Source organism: Alosa sapidissima, chromosome 14, assembly GCF_018492685.1.
Source record: "Alosa sapidissima isolate fAloSap1 chromosome 14, fAloSap1.pri, whole genome shotgun sequence".
Lineage (NCBI taxonomy): Eukaryota > Metazoa > Chordata > Actinopteri > Clupeiformes > Clupeidae > Alosa > Alosa sapidissima.
Genome location: NC_055970.1, coordinates 27,537,089 through 27,554,252, shown reverse-complemented (window position 1 = coordinate 27,554,252; position 17,164 = coordinate 27,537,089). Strand labels below are relative to the sequence as shown.

General features: G+C 38.8%; 1 protein-coding gene across 4 annotated transcripts in view; it reads left to right on the top strand.

Moving 5' to 3' along the window:
* dgkza (diacylglycerol kinase, zeta a) overlaps window positions 1-17,164 on the top strand; it is a 129,936-nt gene that overhangs the window by 83,846 nt on the left and 28,926 nt on the right. For 3 of the 4 annotated variants that reach the window (XM_042061165.1, XM_042061162.1, XM_042061164.1), the window contains 6 exons: window positions 2,680-2,759; window positions 3,694-3,738; window positions 5,814-5,883; window positions 10,331-10,371; window positions 11,200-11,396; window positions 15,511-15,624. In XM_042061165.1, coding sequence (XP_041917099.1) covers window positions 2,680-2,759; window positions 3,694-3,738; window positions 5,814-5,883; window positions 10,331-10,371; window positions 11,200-11,396; window positions 15,511-15,624 — 547 coding nt within the window. The remainder of the gene's footprint in view (window positions 1-2,679; window positions 2,760-3,693; window positions 3,739-5,813; window positions 5,884-10,330; window positions 10,372-11,199; window positions 11,397-15,510; window positions 15,625-17,164) is intronic. The other variant, XM_042061163.1, reaches the window with a different exon arrangement.

Here is a 17,164-nt window from a genome sequence, read left to right as displayed (position 1 = left end):
GTATCTCCCAAAAGTGACAAAAGAACTCCCAAAATATTGGCGTGTTCCTTTAAGCCAGTATCTTGACAAAAACAAAAGCTTCCAGTCAGATGGTGATATGTGCGCAGGAGCAAGATCTTATCTAGGTCCTCCAACAACACATCCGGGGTCTCACATCGCTGTCACATGAATGTCAATGCAACATCTGCCTAGATGTCAAAGGACACAAACTGGCCACCAATCTTGTTACATGGATATGTCCATCAACTGTGGTGGGATAATTGTGAAGAAGGGAAGAAAGTTTGTTTGATTAGTAAATGGTAGAGGTGCCATAGGAAGTGATATACCTTGTCTATCCCTGATTGTCTGACACTGGGTGGGACACAGACTGATAGCTCTATCTGTCAACTCCTTTTCACCCTGCAGGTGTATAATATTGACAAAACGGGCGCAGTTCTGTTTAGCTCCGACCAGCCATCAGGCGCTAACGAGGAAACCGCTCATTACTGCTACTAATTGATGCCCAATGGACCCAGGCGCCCATATTCTTGGCAGCTCTGGTGGTGACTTGGCATTGACACTCCTTTTTAGAAAATAAAACTGTGATCATCTCTCAAGATTAGCAGCGCTTTCAGTCAGTGTTTTCCTGCAAATAAGCTTATAGATATTCAGAAATATCTATATACATTACTCAATATCTGTTCATAAATATTGTGCTTATGCACTAAAGACTCTTTTCAGGCTATTGCTCAAGGAGTTTCTTGGCTCCAAATATGTTTTGTTTGACTGCTTCAGCTCTGATGGCCTGCATCTGTTGTGCCTGGGGGAAGGAGTGTGTTGGACAAGTCCTCTGGGTAAAGCCTGCATCTGAATGAGCAGCCTCCACTCTTGCTCAGCCTGCTGGGCAAATGCATTTTAATTTTTGTTCTCATATTTTCAGTTGATTATTATATTTCCAGATTAATGTAATTGGATGCTACCCGCCATAGTTATTTCCCTATACACTAGGTGTCACCACATGCACAAATCAGACTGAGGAACAGACCAAATTCACTAGCATGCGACAATATGGAGGGATTTTGATGAGAATTATTATTAGAAACTCGGACATTTTCCATTCCTTCCCAGTGAAATTAGGTAGTATATTTACTCAGAAAAATGGAATTTGTGTGATTTGTGTCGAGGTCTGACCCACATACCTTCTTACTGTGTTGTACCCTTTTGTCGAAACAGATTTATGTAAACAGTGCAAAGCATTATGCAATATTACTAGCACCATTGCAGTATGGCATGGTGTGTTTGTGTCTTGCTTTAATCATTCCTGCCTGTAACATTCATTGTGGCTTGGTGATTCTGTGTATGTCCCTGATGATACGCTTGCATCTGCTATGGTAAACAAAGCTGGCTTTTGCTCTCTTCACTTGCCTTTGATCCAAAAATATATCATGCTGCTGCTACCCTTTTTGCTGTTGTCACAGTTGCTTGATACCTAAAGAACTCTGACAACAGAGCCAGTGCTAAAAAAGAGCAGGAACAGAGAGAAAAATAGAGAGTCGAGTGAACTTGAATTGAATTACAGACTGACTGTTCAGTGGTTGCTAAGCAACCGAACATTCCTCAGTGAAGAAGCCTGTATTTCCCCCATCCCCCAACCCACTTCTCTGACTTTGCCTGGGATTCTTGAAGACCTCCACAGGCATGAGCTTTTTTTTTTATTCAGAAATCTCTGTTTGATAGACTGCAAGTCAGTGACTTAGAACTGCATTGCAATAGATTGGCTTTTTGACTGAACACTCACTAATGGCTTATGATCAGATTTTTTTAGGTTTACATTAGTAATATTTATAGTATTAATTTAGCAATATGGCGTGAGTGAGAGTGGGGTTGGTAAAGGATATACCCTCAACTTTGGTTTGGGCTGGATGCCAAAAAAAATGAGGGCTATATGTGGCTATGTGCACAATAATCTGCTACTCACTTGTCCTCATGTTAATCAACATGTTTATCTGAACATTCATCCTGGGATATCCACACTCGTGGAATGCTTCTCGTTCAATTAGATATTAATAAACACTTCTACCGCACCTAGTAGTATAACTCGTATAATAGTTTTAGTTATTATAATAAATGTTTTCAAATAGTGACAATAACTTGTATGGCACCGTTCAGGTGAGGATGTTGAAAGTAGAAGGCAAAGTAGTATACATCCAATATGTGATGTTGAAAGTAGAAAGCAAAATAGTATACTGTACATCCAATATGTGATGTAGAAAGCAAAGTAGTATACTGTACATCCAATATGTGATGTTGAAAGTAGAAGGCAAAGTAGTATACTGTATCCAATATGTGTTTATGACTGTGTGTGTGTGTGTGTGTGTGTGTGTGTGTGTGTGTGTGTGTGTGTGTGTGTGTGTTTGTGTGTGCTCTGGGGTATATTTTGTGAGTGAATTCAAACTGTTTTTTTGTACCTTTCTGTTTCAAAATGTCTGTGTTTTTGGTGTAAAAGTAGTCCTACATAGCAAACAAAGCTACAGGGAGCTGAGTTGTCTGATTTCTAGTATTACATGCAGACATCGGGCAGTTTGGGTCAAGTGTTTACTAACAGTCTGACCTAAGGTGTACATTAGTGTGTAACCATTTTCCTCATCCATCTCCATCTCTCTCCATCTCTCTCCCTCTCCCCATCTATTTGTCTCTTAGCCATCCCACTGGGACTCATTGTTGTTCCAGGAGACAGTGACCTGGAAACATGCCGCTCTCACATTGAGAGGCTACAAGAGGTAAGGAGAATATGCAGGCAGAAAAACTGTGAGGATGAAATCTGAGAGTGTCTGAATGCAAGAAAACAAAAGACCTGGAAATATAGCCACCCATGCATTACTGCTGGTTTTCCCCATACACTGAATTGCCCACTTTGCTGGACATGTGTGCAACAGTGTTCCAGGGACAGTGAATAGAACTGTGCCTTAAAAAAGTAAACCCACTCCCCACAACCTTTCAATCCACTCCGCACAGCTTTTAATAAAATGCCCAATGCAGTAAATAGTGCATGAAATTTGTGGTGGAATAGAAGCCTCATTGTGTGGTGTGACTGCACTCTGTTTTCTTTTCTCCATACTCAAAGTATTCTAACCCAAACGTGTCCCTTGACTTGCTGTTGTGGAATATGCCCTTAGACCTGTTCTGGTTGATGGAGGATGGCTCTTGGTATCAGCTATATGTCATTTTGGTTCATTTGAAACACAGAAATACTTCTCTGACCTTCCTGACCTATGTCTTAATGGCTATAGGCCCATTCATAGAGGCATATTTCAGCAAGCCTAACATATACCAGATGCATAGCAGATACTTTAGATTTGTATGATATAGAAAAGTAGGCAAGTATAACTAAGCATAGAGAATTGACTGAATATTTAGAAGAAACATAATTTCATTGTTTATTTTTGGTTTAAAGGTATTATTGTGATTCTATCCAGTGACCTAACCAGACCATATAGGAGTACAAGGAGTGTAGTCATACTTGTCAATATAGCATCATCAGACAGTCTCACAAGGATTACTCAAATTGATTTTAAGTTTATATATACAGTAAGGGGAGCTTTTGGGGACAGGACCAAAGTCACTGAAGTTGTGCATTTCCCCTCAGTTTACAAGGGACCTTGGAAATGGGTTTGTCTTTGTGCTCCTTGTCTAATGCTGTGGGCTCTTCTGCAGGACTTCATCTCTTTTCATCCCTCTTTTCAGCGATTGGTGCTCCAGGTTTGTAATAGGGAAACTTTGAATCCTGGATCACCATGAGGAACAAGTCTGAAATGGGAAATTTCCTCATAAAATGAAAGCTCGGCTGAAACAGTAACTCTCCCAAATTTAAGTTCTCCATAGAGATATTGAAATCTGATACAAATAAATAAATAACAAACAACAAATAAATATTTTTTCAATCAGACATTCAATCAAGCTGCAGTTGGGTTATTTAGCTTTTGTTTACCATTGCAAAACAATCCAACTGCAGGTTTATGATACATGTAATTAATTTTTTGTCCTCATGTTAGTTTTATTTTAACAAAATAATATTGTATATAAATATTAAAAATCACACTTTGTCACTCAAGATACATCAAGGATGTAACTCCTGAATGAATATCTATGAGCTTTTCATTTACATGGGGAAGTAATTTTGCTTCAGTGTTGAGGGAGAAGCTGTTGAAGTAGCCTAATCAAAATATCTGGCGCTAACAGATGCTGCAACTTCCTGCCTCCAGATGCCAGATGTTGTTTCCCCCCTGCAGTGGGTCTGTTTCCACAAATCCTATGCAGTATTGTTTTGTTGAGCCAGTCAGCATTGGAATACCATAACATGTTAAATTATTAAAAACATATTTAGATCTTCCTTTCCCAGTTTGTGTTTAACTGATAGTTCTGCATATTGACTCCCCAGGCCTTCGTAGCAGTCCCTATTTTATCGAGATCCTTTCCTCCTTGTTCCTCTATGTTCCTCTCCCTCCTCTGTGCACAGCATTAAATCAGGTCTAGGTCAGGTGCCGGGGCTGGGGGTAGTAATCAAAATAAAATATCGGACCATTGCAGTTGGCTGTTATATGGTTTTATAGCGGTCTTCCCAGCTTGCTGTACTGTTTGAATTATTGTCCTTCTCTGAGAATGGGGCATTATCATTCTTTGCACATGCTCCTGTTAAGTCAGATTTCCTGTCTCAATCTGCTGTGCAGTTCATCCTCTTGCACATCAGTTGACAGCAGGATGAAGCACGATGTTACTAAAACATACACTTTATACAAAAAGGGGAAGTCAAATGCCTTTTACAGTCAAATGCTATTTTACAATCTAATAAACTACATGTGTAGGTACTTTGAAAACATTAATGATTTCGTATTTTAGAATACATAGTGCTGCCAGCAAACCAACCGAATTCCCTTATGAAGTAGTAAAATGGGATGTAAAGATGTGCACATTGATCCCCACTCTTCATACCCCCAATCCGGTACCTATGGTCTAGGTTTGTGGTTTATGCTGTTTTGTAGTTTTGCCTGTATGTTATTATGTGTACATTTAATTACTTTGTTGAAGTTGTTGCATGGTTGTTTTGATGTGTGTGTGCTGCTGATGTGGGGTGTGCATGGGTCTTTAATTCATTACACATTCCAAGCACACAGTGTTCTCTTTAATTGGGTCAGGAGATGACATGACACTATACAGTTATACTGTAGCTGCATCCTATTTTATTAAATAATAATTTTATACAGTCTGCAATTAATGGTGAAAGCAAGCTGCTCAATCTTCATCTATCTGATATCAGGTCAGATAATTTGCAGTTCTGTATTTATACACGTGACTATGGAGTAAACAAGTGGTGGACATCTCTGTAATGTTACATCACTGTACATCTCTGCACTATGTCATTAAGGCAGCGTTAACAAGCAGAAAATATCTTCTCTGTGCTAGTGATGGTTTTTCAAAGTAGCAAATTGCCTAAATGTGTTAAAGTCAGGGATGCTATTGATATTTCACCTGATAAACATTATTCTTCACTGTGCAAGTATTCAACAGATCAGCTAATCACAAAAGTTGGAAGTTCAAGTAAATGTGTAATGGTTTACAGAAGCCCTTCTGTGAAGCTCGCTAAAAAGTGAGTGTTCTGTGAAAGGGCAGTGTCACTGGCTGAGACACAGAAGGGTTTCATTATGCTAGGCTTATGCCTTAGTTAATAAACCAGCTGCCCAGACAAAATGGGGTTAAGGCTTTCCAATCTCATTTCTACAGCAGTCTATAGAGAGAACTGCTGTAGAAATAATCTTGTTGCCCGCTTTTTCTCCTAGGAGGGCGATGGGAACAAATCAAAGACCCTGTCCTCTCAGAGGCTTTCACCAAAGTGGTGCTTCCTGGACTGTGAGTATGGATTTCTATTAGAGCCATGCTAATATCCATCACCTCATTTTGGTTTATTTTCTTTCTTAAACCTTTCACTCTCATTTGAATCTTTTACCCCTCAGGCACTGTAACCTCCCTCCACCAAATCGGCAAACTTAGAATATTGTACGACAGGATTAGATGTTAGCAAAAAATACTCTGCTAAAATAATAATTAGCATAAATATATTTTATTATCTCTTGGCCTTAAGGTATTACTTGACAATCACATGCACTTGTGCAGTCAGTGCACACAGTCTGCATGGACACAAAATTTGGCGTTGCATGGAGAGTTTGTGTGGCCTGTGCAGATTAAGTTTGTAATCATCTGCACCATGTAACAGACAATGGCCTCTGTTCTGTCGATCAGAAACGCTTGCTGAAAGCCCGACACAAAGCTTATTCTTTATCTTACACCCAGTCAGTGGCGGATATTGCACCATGCGCTTCACTTTTATTAATCCTTGTACCCAGGGCTGTGGCAGGAGATGTGGTCTGGCGCATGATCCAAAATTGACCAAGAAAAACCTGATCTATAGCGAAAAGCTCATGTAAAGCACAGCTGAAGACTAACTGTCACGAGATGTAAACAGCTCTTAGCAAGCAGTCCCAAACTTTTTTGCAGGATAAATAGCCTTAGGATTTTTATTCAGTCATTCGAACATTATTGGGGTAAGGGTTGCTTTTTTCAGGCTATGTTTTCGATTGTCAATCAATAGTGAAAGTAAATAACTGTGTAGAACTGTTTTGCTTATGAGACCACAGTGATGATAGTTTCACTTTGCCTGTGTGTTCAAATAATAAGCGAGTGCAGAATGCAACAGGTTTGCACAAACGGGTTTTAGTAAAGCAAGGTTTAGTAGAATCCCGGTCTCGCATGCGAGCAGATTCCTTCAAAATATGCCGCTGACTGGCAAAATACCGATGCGTTGTTTGAAGTTGCACTGCTTGCTGTTAAAGGGAATGCAGATGTCACTCTCATTAGTTGAAAGGAAGTTACGCCCAAAACACACCCATGACTGGTTAAGAAACAGAAGAACAACCTTTTGAAATTTGCGCCAGACGCTTGATAACAAAACCACCCCGAATGTGAACTGGACACACCCCTAAATGTATTTAAGCTTTTCGCCACTGACCATGCGTTTTTAGATCGTCAAAGTAGGGCCCCATGTCTGCAGAAGTACACCTTTGGCCTAAGGCAATGCTATTCTATGCTAGATTACTTACAGATAAATTGATCAAATTCTGCAGAGGATCAAATGCCTTGGTGTAAACTATGTCTGCTGGTGACTTGTATAAATGTTTTTTACAAGATATCAGGCAAGGGTTATGGCAAATGGACAGTTGGAAAGGAGTGTATATCTGCTGATATTTTTACTTCTAATGAAGCAGCTGCTATGCCAACGATCTGTCATTCCCATCTCATGTCCTAAAAGTGGAGGAGTGAGTCACTGTTCTTCCTGGTTTAATTGAATATCAGTCCAGATCAACTCCTATGAACACTCAGCCTGGGTTGGTTGCTGCCCTGTCAGGCCAGACTGGCTGCCAGAGTGGTCTTTTGTAAGATTGGTGTGTATTAAACACAGCCTCATTTAGTGTTGGTGTCCAGAATTCCAACGCAATTCCAACAGCTGCATGCATTATTTGATGATTGCCTGAGTATTTTTTCCTCTCCAAAAATTTCATTATGAGACATTAATTAATGAACAAAAACACCATCAATATAAAAAAAGATTAGGATTAATACCGCAGCATTTCAGCAAAGCATCTGAAGTCCATTAAACACTATACAAATGAGCTTGAGGGGATGGTTGAAGGGTGTGAAAAATGCTGTGCTTGTTTAGTAGAGCTCTTCAAGGCCTCATGAAATCACTCCCCTCTTTCTGGGAGACCAGAGCAGCAGATTAATGTTCAGCCATTTCTTGAAAAAAATATTCCAAAGGTTTAAAGGCTGACTGAGGAATGGAAGAATGTGCATAGAGCAGAGGGAGGTGTGAGCTGTATTTATTTAATTCACAATTTATTCATGTTTACCATGTGAGTTTGCTGATCCTAGATTCACAAGAAAACATGTCTAAACGAGTAGCTTCTAAAAAAACAGTGTCAAAAAAGTTAAGAAACACTCAATTGACTAAAGACGTATTACAAGATCCGTGCATTAAGGCAGATAAGCTACTGTCTATGACCGCTTCTGACTGTCTCAAAACAAAAGCACAACAGTGTCTCACGTAATTGACACATCTTTCTTCCTTTCTCAAGCTAACTTTTTGTCTATGCCTCTTCCAATGTGATTTTAAAATTAAACACAACGAGATCCATGCATTAAGGCAGATAGGCTACTGTCTAGATCAGCATTTTTATGAAGGTGAATACTAGGTAGAAGTAAAAATAAATTCGGATTAACAAATAAATCAAAAACAAATATTTTATTTGAAATTTGAACAAATAAATAAATAATAAATAAGTATTATTCATAATGCAGTTCCCCTTGCATTCGTATGCAAAATCAGAGGAAATTGTGTGCTTGTGTGTTTGATGGGGGTGAGAAGGGGTGATAGGCTCTTGGCAGATACTCTCATATCTCACTGTATCTTTCTGCTCATCTGCACCCACTCAGCACTGGCCCTCCTCAGCAGCAGCTCCTCTGCCTACCAGATAACTCATTAGATGGACAGCCCTATAGGGCTGAGTGTCTGACCAACTGAGCTATGTTGCTGAATCACGGATGCTGACGAATTATATAATGGACCCTTTTTTATAACTTCGCTGAAGCATTTTTATGTAATATTGAAATCCACAAACCACTAGAATGTACTGTGTATACTTTAAAATTGAGCCAATAATCTCTCTCTCTCTCTATCTGTCACACACACACACACACACACTCACACACACTTCTCATGAGCTTTGTTACATTGTCCTGTCTCTGACCTAGGACACAGAATTAATGACTCCATTCTGTTTGTTCAAATGAAGCCCATTTAAGGCTGAGGTGATTTGTATTTCTGTCCAACTTCAGTTTATTTTTATACTCAAGAGGCTAATAAGGTCAACACTTTGATTAAGCATTCTTAGAACTACCAGGTCTCTCCGTCTTAATTAGAGGTGAGCTACTTAATACATGTTGTATGTCTCCTTTAGGTAGAACACATTATCAGAACCATTTTAACCTTTTCAGAGACCTACAGCAAAATCTGTTCAACCCGTTGAACCCACCCTCACAATTACATTTTCCTTGTTAATGTTTTGCTGTACACAGTTAAATAGTGTACTGCTTAAGGCCATTGTCTCATTCAAAAGGCCATAATCCCTCAATCTGTTGTTCAGCCACAGTGGTGAGGCCATTCGGCTTGAATGAGGAAAACTTTCCTCACATAACTGAGACTAAATCGATACCAAAAGATGACTTGATGATCCCATATTCACAAAGCATCATAGGGCCAAAAGTAGCTCCTAACTGGTTGATTTAAGATAAATCTTTATAATAACAATAATAGGTGTGTTAGTCTTAACTTTAGGACTCTTCATTTATTATATTTGTATTTATCTATTTGACAGAGGTATTACAGCGCACTAAAAGTAGACCAGAAGTCTGGGAAAACCTATGCATATTTAGGAAGACTCTTAACTCTCTAAAACCAATTCACAAATTATCTGAAAACTATCATTCTGTACACAGCAGTGTATTAGAGAATCCTGTAAAACAGCTGTCAATCACAAGGGAATAACTAGTATGTTCTGTAATGAATAGACCGGCTTATGATGTAATTCTGTCTTAAAAGGAGGAACTTCAATTCAGAATCCTTTTGAATCCTTTTCAGCATTCTTACACTAATCTTAAAGGGACACTAGGCAAGGCTGATGCTTTTTCTCTACGAAACTCCCCCTCGCTCGGTCTGAAGCTCTTTTCCTTTTCTTCGCGTCTTCCGTCAAGGGTTTTCGCTGCTTCTTCACCGGCTCTGCCATTATACACACGTTTGCAACAATCTCTAGCGTTTCGTTAGCCTGCCTCTGTGCTGTAAACTGATCCTGCTTCGGTCGGCGGGTAGGATACACCGAACTTGCAAGTGGGATATTCTTCCTACAGGCAGTAGGGGCGGGCTAGAGAGCCTTCATTCGGCCCGTAATGAGTAATTTAACCATATACCGACTTACGAAGATGATTAATTAACACGAAAACGTTGCCTGGTGTCCCTTTAACCTCATTACCATACTGATCACATTGTTGTTGCAAAATGTGTGTCTGACAATAATAAGACTGTGACTGTTGGACAGTTGTCTTGGTTAATTGGTTAATAGGCTAAATTTAATATGCAGATGTTGTAGTGGGCCATGTAGGTTTACTGGTGGGTTTAATTTATGAATTCATGCCTTAGTGTCTTTTCTCTATAATAATTAATATTGTCTGATTGTTCTCTTGTCAACAGCTACTACTGCAGACCGCTTTTACAGGATTGATCGTGCACAGGTAATTATTTTCTGCAAAACAGTTTAACTGAAATCAAGTGTATTGCAAAACCCTGACTTAAACATCCTCAATCTATACGGTGCATTAGTTTATCCCCTTTGTACAGCATTACGTACATGTTTACAATCAATTGACTTCATATCATAATTGTATTTATTTGTTTTTTATGTATGTGTGTGATTATGTTAAAGTGTAACTCTGGAGTAAAAACAACCTAAGGTCTATTTACGGTAATTAACAACTTCAAAAGTTTGATTGAGAGCAAATTTATGTTAATTGGTGACGTTTTGGGCAAGACCATTTTATCACTGAATGGGCTTACAGTGACGCTAACAGGGCAAGGTGCCACATCACTATTTTATACTATTTTTTTCTAACAATGCTCAAAATATAATTACACTTCTGTGGTAGTGTGGTAAGGGTTTCTTCTGACAAACCGAAGTATTGTCAACTTTGAAAGTGTACAGAGAGGTTATACAAGACCTGTATCTGTAGGAAGACAATTCCATGGCTTCCTGGTCCGGTATCGTCAAATCAGTGGGCACTTTCAATCTTGCAGCGTTGCACAGATCTTGCTGAATCTTACAATACAAACATGCCTTACGTTTAAGCAGATCTGCAGATATAAAATAGACCCTAGGTTGTTTTTCCGCTACAGAGTTACACTTTAATATTATTAATTGCTGCTGTAACATCATGATGAATTCTAATTCATGAGATGAATTTCTATCTATCTATATCTATAGCTATATATATATATATATATATACAGAAATATAACATACTGTATGAGTCAATCAAAATGATTGACCCAATTAATTTTTTTAGGAGCACCTGAACTATGTGACTGAGATCTCGCAGGATGAGCTCTTCATTCTGGATCCTGAGTTGGTTGTCACAGAGACTGTGAGTACATCACCTGGGATGCCTGAACTGGTGGACTCTTTGGAAGAATTCACAGCCAGCTCACGCAAATTTGCTTTTCCATCATCATCCTCCTCTCCACCCTCTTCTCCTGGCCCCAGGTAATATATCCTACAAATTTCCCATCTCCTTCTCTTTCTCATTCAAGATTCACTTTACTTTCCTACTGTGTAGGACTATCAGTCATTCTAGAAACATAAGACTCAAGACTGGATAAGACAGCTACAAACATAATTATTAAAACATACTGTTAATTAAACATTAAAATACTATCATTCTAGTACAGAGTACAGAGAAGCACTACACTTGGCAAATGGTCAATCATCAATAAATAATTAAAAAAAGGTTTCTATATCTATTCCATTCCTATTGCATTTGCTGCCATGTAAGAGTAGGCTGTTACTGGTCAGGGATAAAAACATTTTTAAATCTGTTCAAATGACAATGTGGCCAACCTTATGGCCTCCCTTATGGCAGGAGCTAGTATTCATTTTGTAGAACATGAGTTGGATGAGATACAGTATAATCGTGTTGGCTTGCCTTAACACAGTCTGCTTATAGACAGACTGCAGGTTACTCACACACAAGCACATACATACACATTGTGTAATTTGGTATAACAATATATACAATTTGGTAATATTTTATATATTTTTGAAAACAAATATTTACATTTTCATGTTAAATTGCCCCCTACCATTCGTTATGACTGTACAGAAATGGTCAAGACTTGACCATTCTCTGACCAGTCTTGTGAACTAAAGGACGGTTCCCTTTTACAGTATACAGGGTATCCACCTTTTTACATCATTGCTCAGTCTTCAGTGGACATGAGTATCATCATAAACCAATGATGTTGTAGAAACTAATTAACTGTAGTTTTACTCAAAAATAAACTTTTCCAAACATCTGTTCAGATGTCTGTCCTTTTATTGTAAGTTGTCAAGTATAAACTGTATCTGCATTGTAGCGGCATGCTGTTCCATCAGTTTGTTGTCAGAGCACACCTGGAGGCAGAACAGGCACATCATTACTGAGAAATCGGCAGTTGAAGCTTGAGCGCTTATCACTTTGTAAAGTGTGTGGGCAGGCAACGTGATTCCAAACTCTCCAGCAGACTCTCTCTCTAGCATACTCTCTGTCAAACATACGCACAAGCACACGCTAGCGTCACCAGTACAAACGCAGTGGCATTTGATATTTTCAAAAACTGAAGAGGCCATCTTAGATTTGTGTAGCATTCAGACAAAAATCTGTGAGTGGGTGGGTATTGGACTGGCTACGTCCACAGTTTTCCACAGAAAACCACAGTTTTCAAACGAAACCAATCTTCGTCCAAACAAGGATTTTTAGTTCTGTTTCAGATCTGCGTCCATACCACATGCCTGAAAATGCATGTCATATAACCATTTATCTACATATGGAAATTGTTTTCTTCTGGAAAAGGGTCACGTGAAGGAGAGTGATCGTAACTGATGAGGCTTAATCAGGAAGTAAATATGGGTGGCTTTATAATCATTTTCAAAAGTCTCTGTTTCTGTCTTTCCACATTAAAATGAAACCCTGGAGTTTCCAGACTGAAATGGAGCCTCACTCTGCTTTGGGGGTTTGGAAACGTCAGTAGTCAGGATGATTGGAGTTAATGTCACAAAAGTGATGTTCAAACAAATGTTTTCAAACAAAAACGCAATGGTGTGGATATAGCTAGCCCGATTTGTGGATCTGTACAGGCTAATATCCTCACATAAATGGTTCACCATTGAACGACAATTATCACACAAAAACTTTAGGGCTAACGTTAACCCCTTCACTTAAAGAATTTACAGCTTAATTACATCACCAGCAGTTCAATCTATGCATAAGTCTGCTTCAGCCGCCAACTTCCCTTCCACCTTCTAGTTATTCATCTGCATGTGTGAATTTAAAAAGAATAGTGTAGTCTCAAGTCCAACTCCATGCATTTAATGGAAACTAGTGCAGTGCCCGTTCAAACATGCCATTCCTGTAGAAAAACCATAGCCCAATTACCTTAAAACTTCAAATAATAGCCGAGTCCCAAATAGAGGCCTGTCTCTTTTAAACGCCTGATGTGGCTACATGTTTGGGTTAAAGGCCGGTCTCATAGAGGTCTGGTCTGTTTTTTAGTTTCGAGTTGTATTTAATCTTCTAAAACTCGTCAGATCGTCTGTTTAAGCCATAAGGTGCAGACTGCGCACGCTAACGTTATGATTACATGACATTAAAAGACGGGAAAAAGCTAGAGTTCCAAATGGTATGACTTTTTTTTTAATATGAACTATGCCTATGTCCGACTTCGACATCAATTCATCCCTTTTGTTTCAAATTTGCGGATAGGCCGATGGTAAGCTTGTTTTTATGCTGGCAACAAAACAAAAGGGTTCACAAACGTTATTCTTTATTCTAAATGTGTACCGCCATGGCAATTAAGAGAAAGAAGTAGGCTATGATTTGAAATGTAAGTTGACTGTTGTCAAAATAATTAATTTGATAATATTTTCCATCTTTGCAGAGGAAAAGTTTTGTGTAAAAGGAATCAAAGGCCTGTCTCATATAGACGCCTGTCTCTAATACTAGCCGTTTACAGGATTCACCCCCTGTAGGCTATCGGTTGAAACACTGCCCATAATCACATCCCAATGGAGCAGTATCAGACTCATATTCTGACTAGAATTTGAGTATGAAGACGTCAGGCTAGTCCTCTATTTCACAGCGACATGATCGTACTTTGTCAAAGCATGAACATATATCCTCAACCGCGTGATATGTAGCCAAGATGGTGTCCGTTGAAGGCTAAAAGTGTCCATTGTTCTACACCGAACTTCTTGACCATTACAAGTGCACCATCCGGGTACTTGCTATTGCACACTTTATGTCTATGCAATTATCATCCTAAATGTAACCTGCATTGTGTTGAACCGCGTAGTTCAGCCCTACACATGTCTGGACTCGAACCTGCCAACAGCAGCACCTCGGATTGGAAGTCGAGCGTCGCTAAGGCGTCGGGGAGTAAGGTTTACTAACGTTCCACATGCACATCTATGCTAGCTGGCACCCGTTACAATAACACACTCAAATTAGGTATTGCAAGCACAGAAGTACGCCAATTTAGCCAACTCCAAAATCTATAGAAATAAATAAAGAGAATGAAGCAATGGCTATTGCTTAATCTCAGAGTATGAGTTTGGAACTACCGGCAAGCATCACACAGACTGACACAGATTTACCATAAGCAAAAAAACAAAACAAATTGAATAAGCTATTTCTTATGTCTTATTTTCTTATGTCCCTGATCTGGGAACACCATTATTCAATACAAAGCCATTATTCACTTCATTTAAGGGCCAAGTCAAACTGTTAGGGGAATTGCTCTATAAAACATTCAAGTTAATGACTGTAAACTATATTGTCCCTGAACATGAAGAAAAGTAGCCCTCAGACCCTATACTTTCACTGCTTTTGTAGTGAAGTTTATCTCTAACCAAGTTCGGAGTGTTTGTTTGTTTGGTAAGCTTTCCCTTCAGCGAATGGCTGGGTAAAGCAGACTGCCCTTTGAGATGTTGATGAATGCTGAAGGGAGTGCAGAAGTATCAGAGACAAGACCTAGATCGTTGTGTGTTGCTCTGACACCAAACCTCCAGGGGTGAAATAATGATGTGTGCAGACAAGAGGCAGAGCCTTTCCGTGTTTTTTCAGTCAGCCTGGTAGATGAAAGAAAACAGAATGATTTTACCAAAGTATTGCTCTGTGGTAAAATCTACCAATATTCCTTGCGGACTTATCTTTGCCAAATTAAATGTGCTCTTTCCTTACCTCATTTGCGGAAAAATGAGTGGCAATATATTAACTTAAAATGATTTTCATGAAATAAAATGGAATCATTTTTTATGAACTGTGTGTGTGCTTGTATGCCTATGTGGTGAATGTGTGTATGTGGAGAAATTGATTGCTATGATAAACCTTGCAGTGTTGTCCACAGACATTTAGGTAAAACTAGGCATAGCCCTTCAAGCTCAAAATCAAATTACACTTTGGTCATGTACGCCTCGTTCTCATTAGGGTCTTATGCTTTGGTGTTGACTTGTGCCACAAGCTGTTTTGTGTTTATGTTGATCTTATACCCTGTTCTAGCCTAGCACTCTCAACAGGAGCACTACAGTACATTTGTTTAGTCTCTTTCCTTGTCTGTCTGGACAGAGTTCAGGAGCTCAAACGGACTGCTCAGAGGAAACGTGTCTCTAGTGACAGCTCGGTAGCTGAGGCACTCACTCATGGTGACTCAATGAGGGCCACCAAACCAGCGCTCACCAGGTGAGAGCTTGAGCTATACCTTTTCACAGTCATTATTACAGAATGATTAAGTACACTATAAGTACAGTATTGAAAATGTACTCTATATTATTTTCATTGGATAGACAGTCTGTCAATTGCCTATATGCCAGGAAGGCTCTTTAGCCAGCGCATATATTTCCGGTGGAGTGTACAAGTGAACACGCAAGGAGCAGAATATAACAGAAGATGCTGTTACAACACAGCTGACGCTCCATCGGAAATATATGAGCTGGCTGAAGAGCCTTCCTGCCATATAGGCAGTTATGCAATTATGGTATTGTTACATAAGGATCTAAAGTAAGTGTTACTAATGTGATATAATCTTTTAGTGTGATGTTACTAGTGTGATATAATTTAGGATGACCATACGGAGTCCCATGGTTCTTTCTTAGCTTGGATTATTTCTTTTTGAACAGGGATCAATAGAATTAATGGAACATCTACTTTAATAGTAATACATCTGTAAGGAGATATTTCATGTTTGCTCCGAAAATGCCTTTGAGAATTAAATGTGAAACTTCATTGTAACTAGCAAAGTAATCTGCTTTGTAGATTACATTTCCTGTCGGTTGTTTCAGTTAAACTATTCAAGAGTAGATCATTGCTTTGCCAGTATAGTTAAATTTAAACTTTCAACTTCATATGGTAAGCACATGAACATATGTTCTCAGTGTAAAGAATATTTTTTTCTGGAATGTACCAAAACACAGGGAAAGTAAGTGATAATGTATGGAACGCCGGTCATTATTGGGAAAATAAATCCCGACAGGGCAAACCGGACCCAAACACGCCAGCGGAGGGGTCTTGCTTCGCCCTGAAGGGACTTTTTTACCCAGGACTGATTTACTTGCGGAGTGATATGAAAGACGTAAATCAGAAGCAGAAAACCCGTTGCCTTTGATAGCGGCAATTATACGTTTCAGCGCTAATTTGACCGTAGAATGTTGGGAAATTCCATTCAAGTCAATGGAGCATTCTACTAGCGTGAATAGCCATATAATAAACATTAATAGTTAATATGAATGCATGCAATTCATAAGATGAATGGGGTGGATGTGAATGGATAGCAAACTGCTAAAAGGAATTGTGTGTCGTGGTTATATCACAGTGGAAGCACCAGTTCTCCATAATAAGGTGCCATAATAAATAGCAAACTAGTAATTACCTAACCCTTTCTTAATATTTGTTAATTGTTACTAACATATCTATTTGGCACAAGTTAATAGTTTTTTCATTATTAATTAAATATTAGTTGTTTGCATAAAATCTGTATGTTAATTCTATTAACTAATATTGTATTAATATGTGTTAATAGTTAACTAAATGTATTTTTGGCACTAATTAACAGTTATTTCTTACATCATTTAAATGTTAAATGTGTATTTGCAAACTATATGTTAATAGAAATGACTTATTATTTAACTAATTGTTATTAAACTGTGCTTCTGCCTATCCCAATATGAACCGCTCTCCATAGGACCCTTACAATAGATAGATAGATAGATAGATAGATAGATAG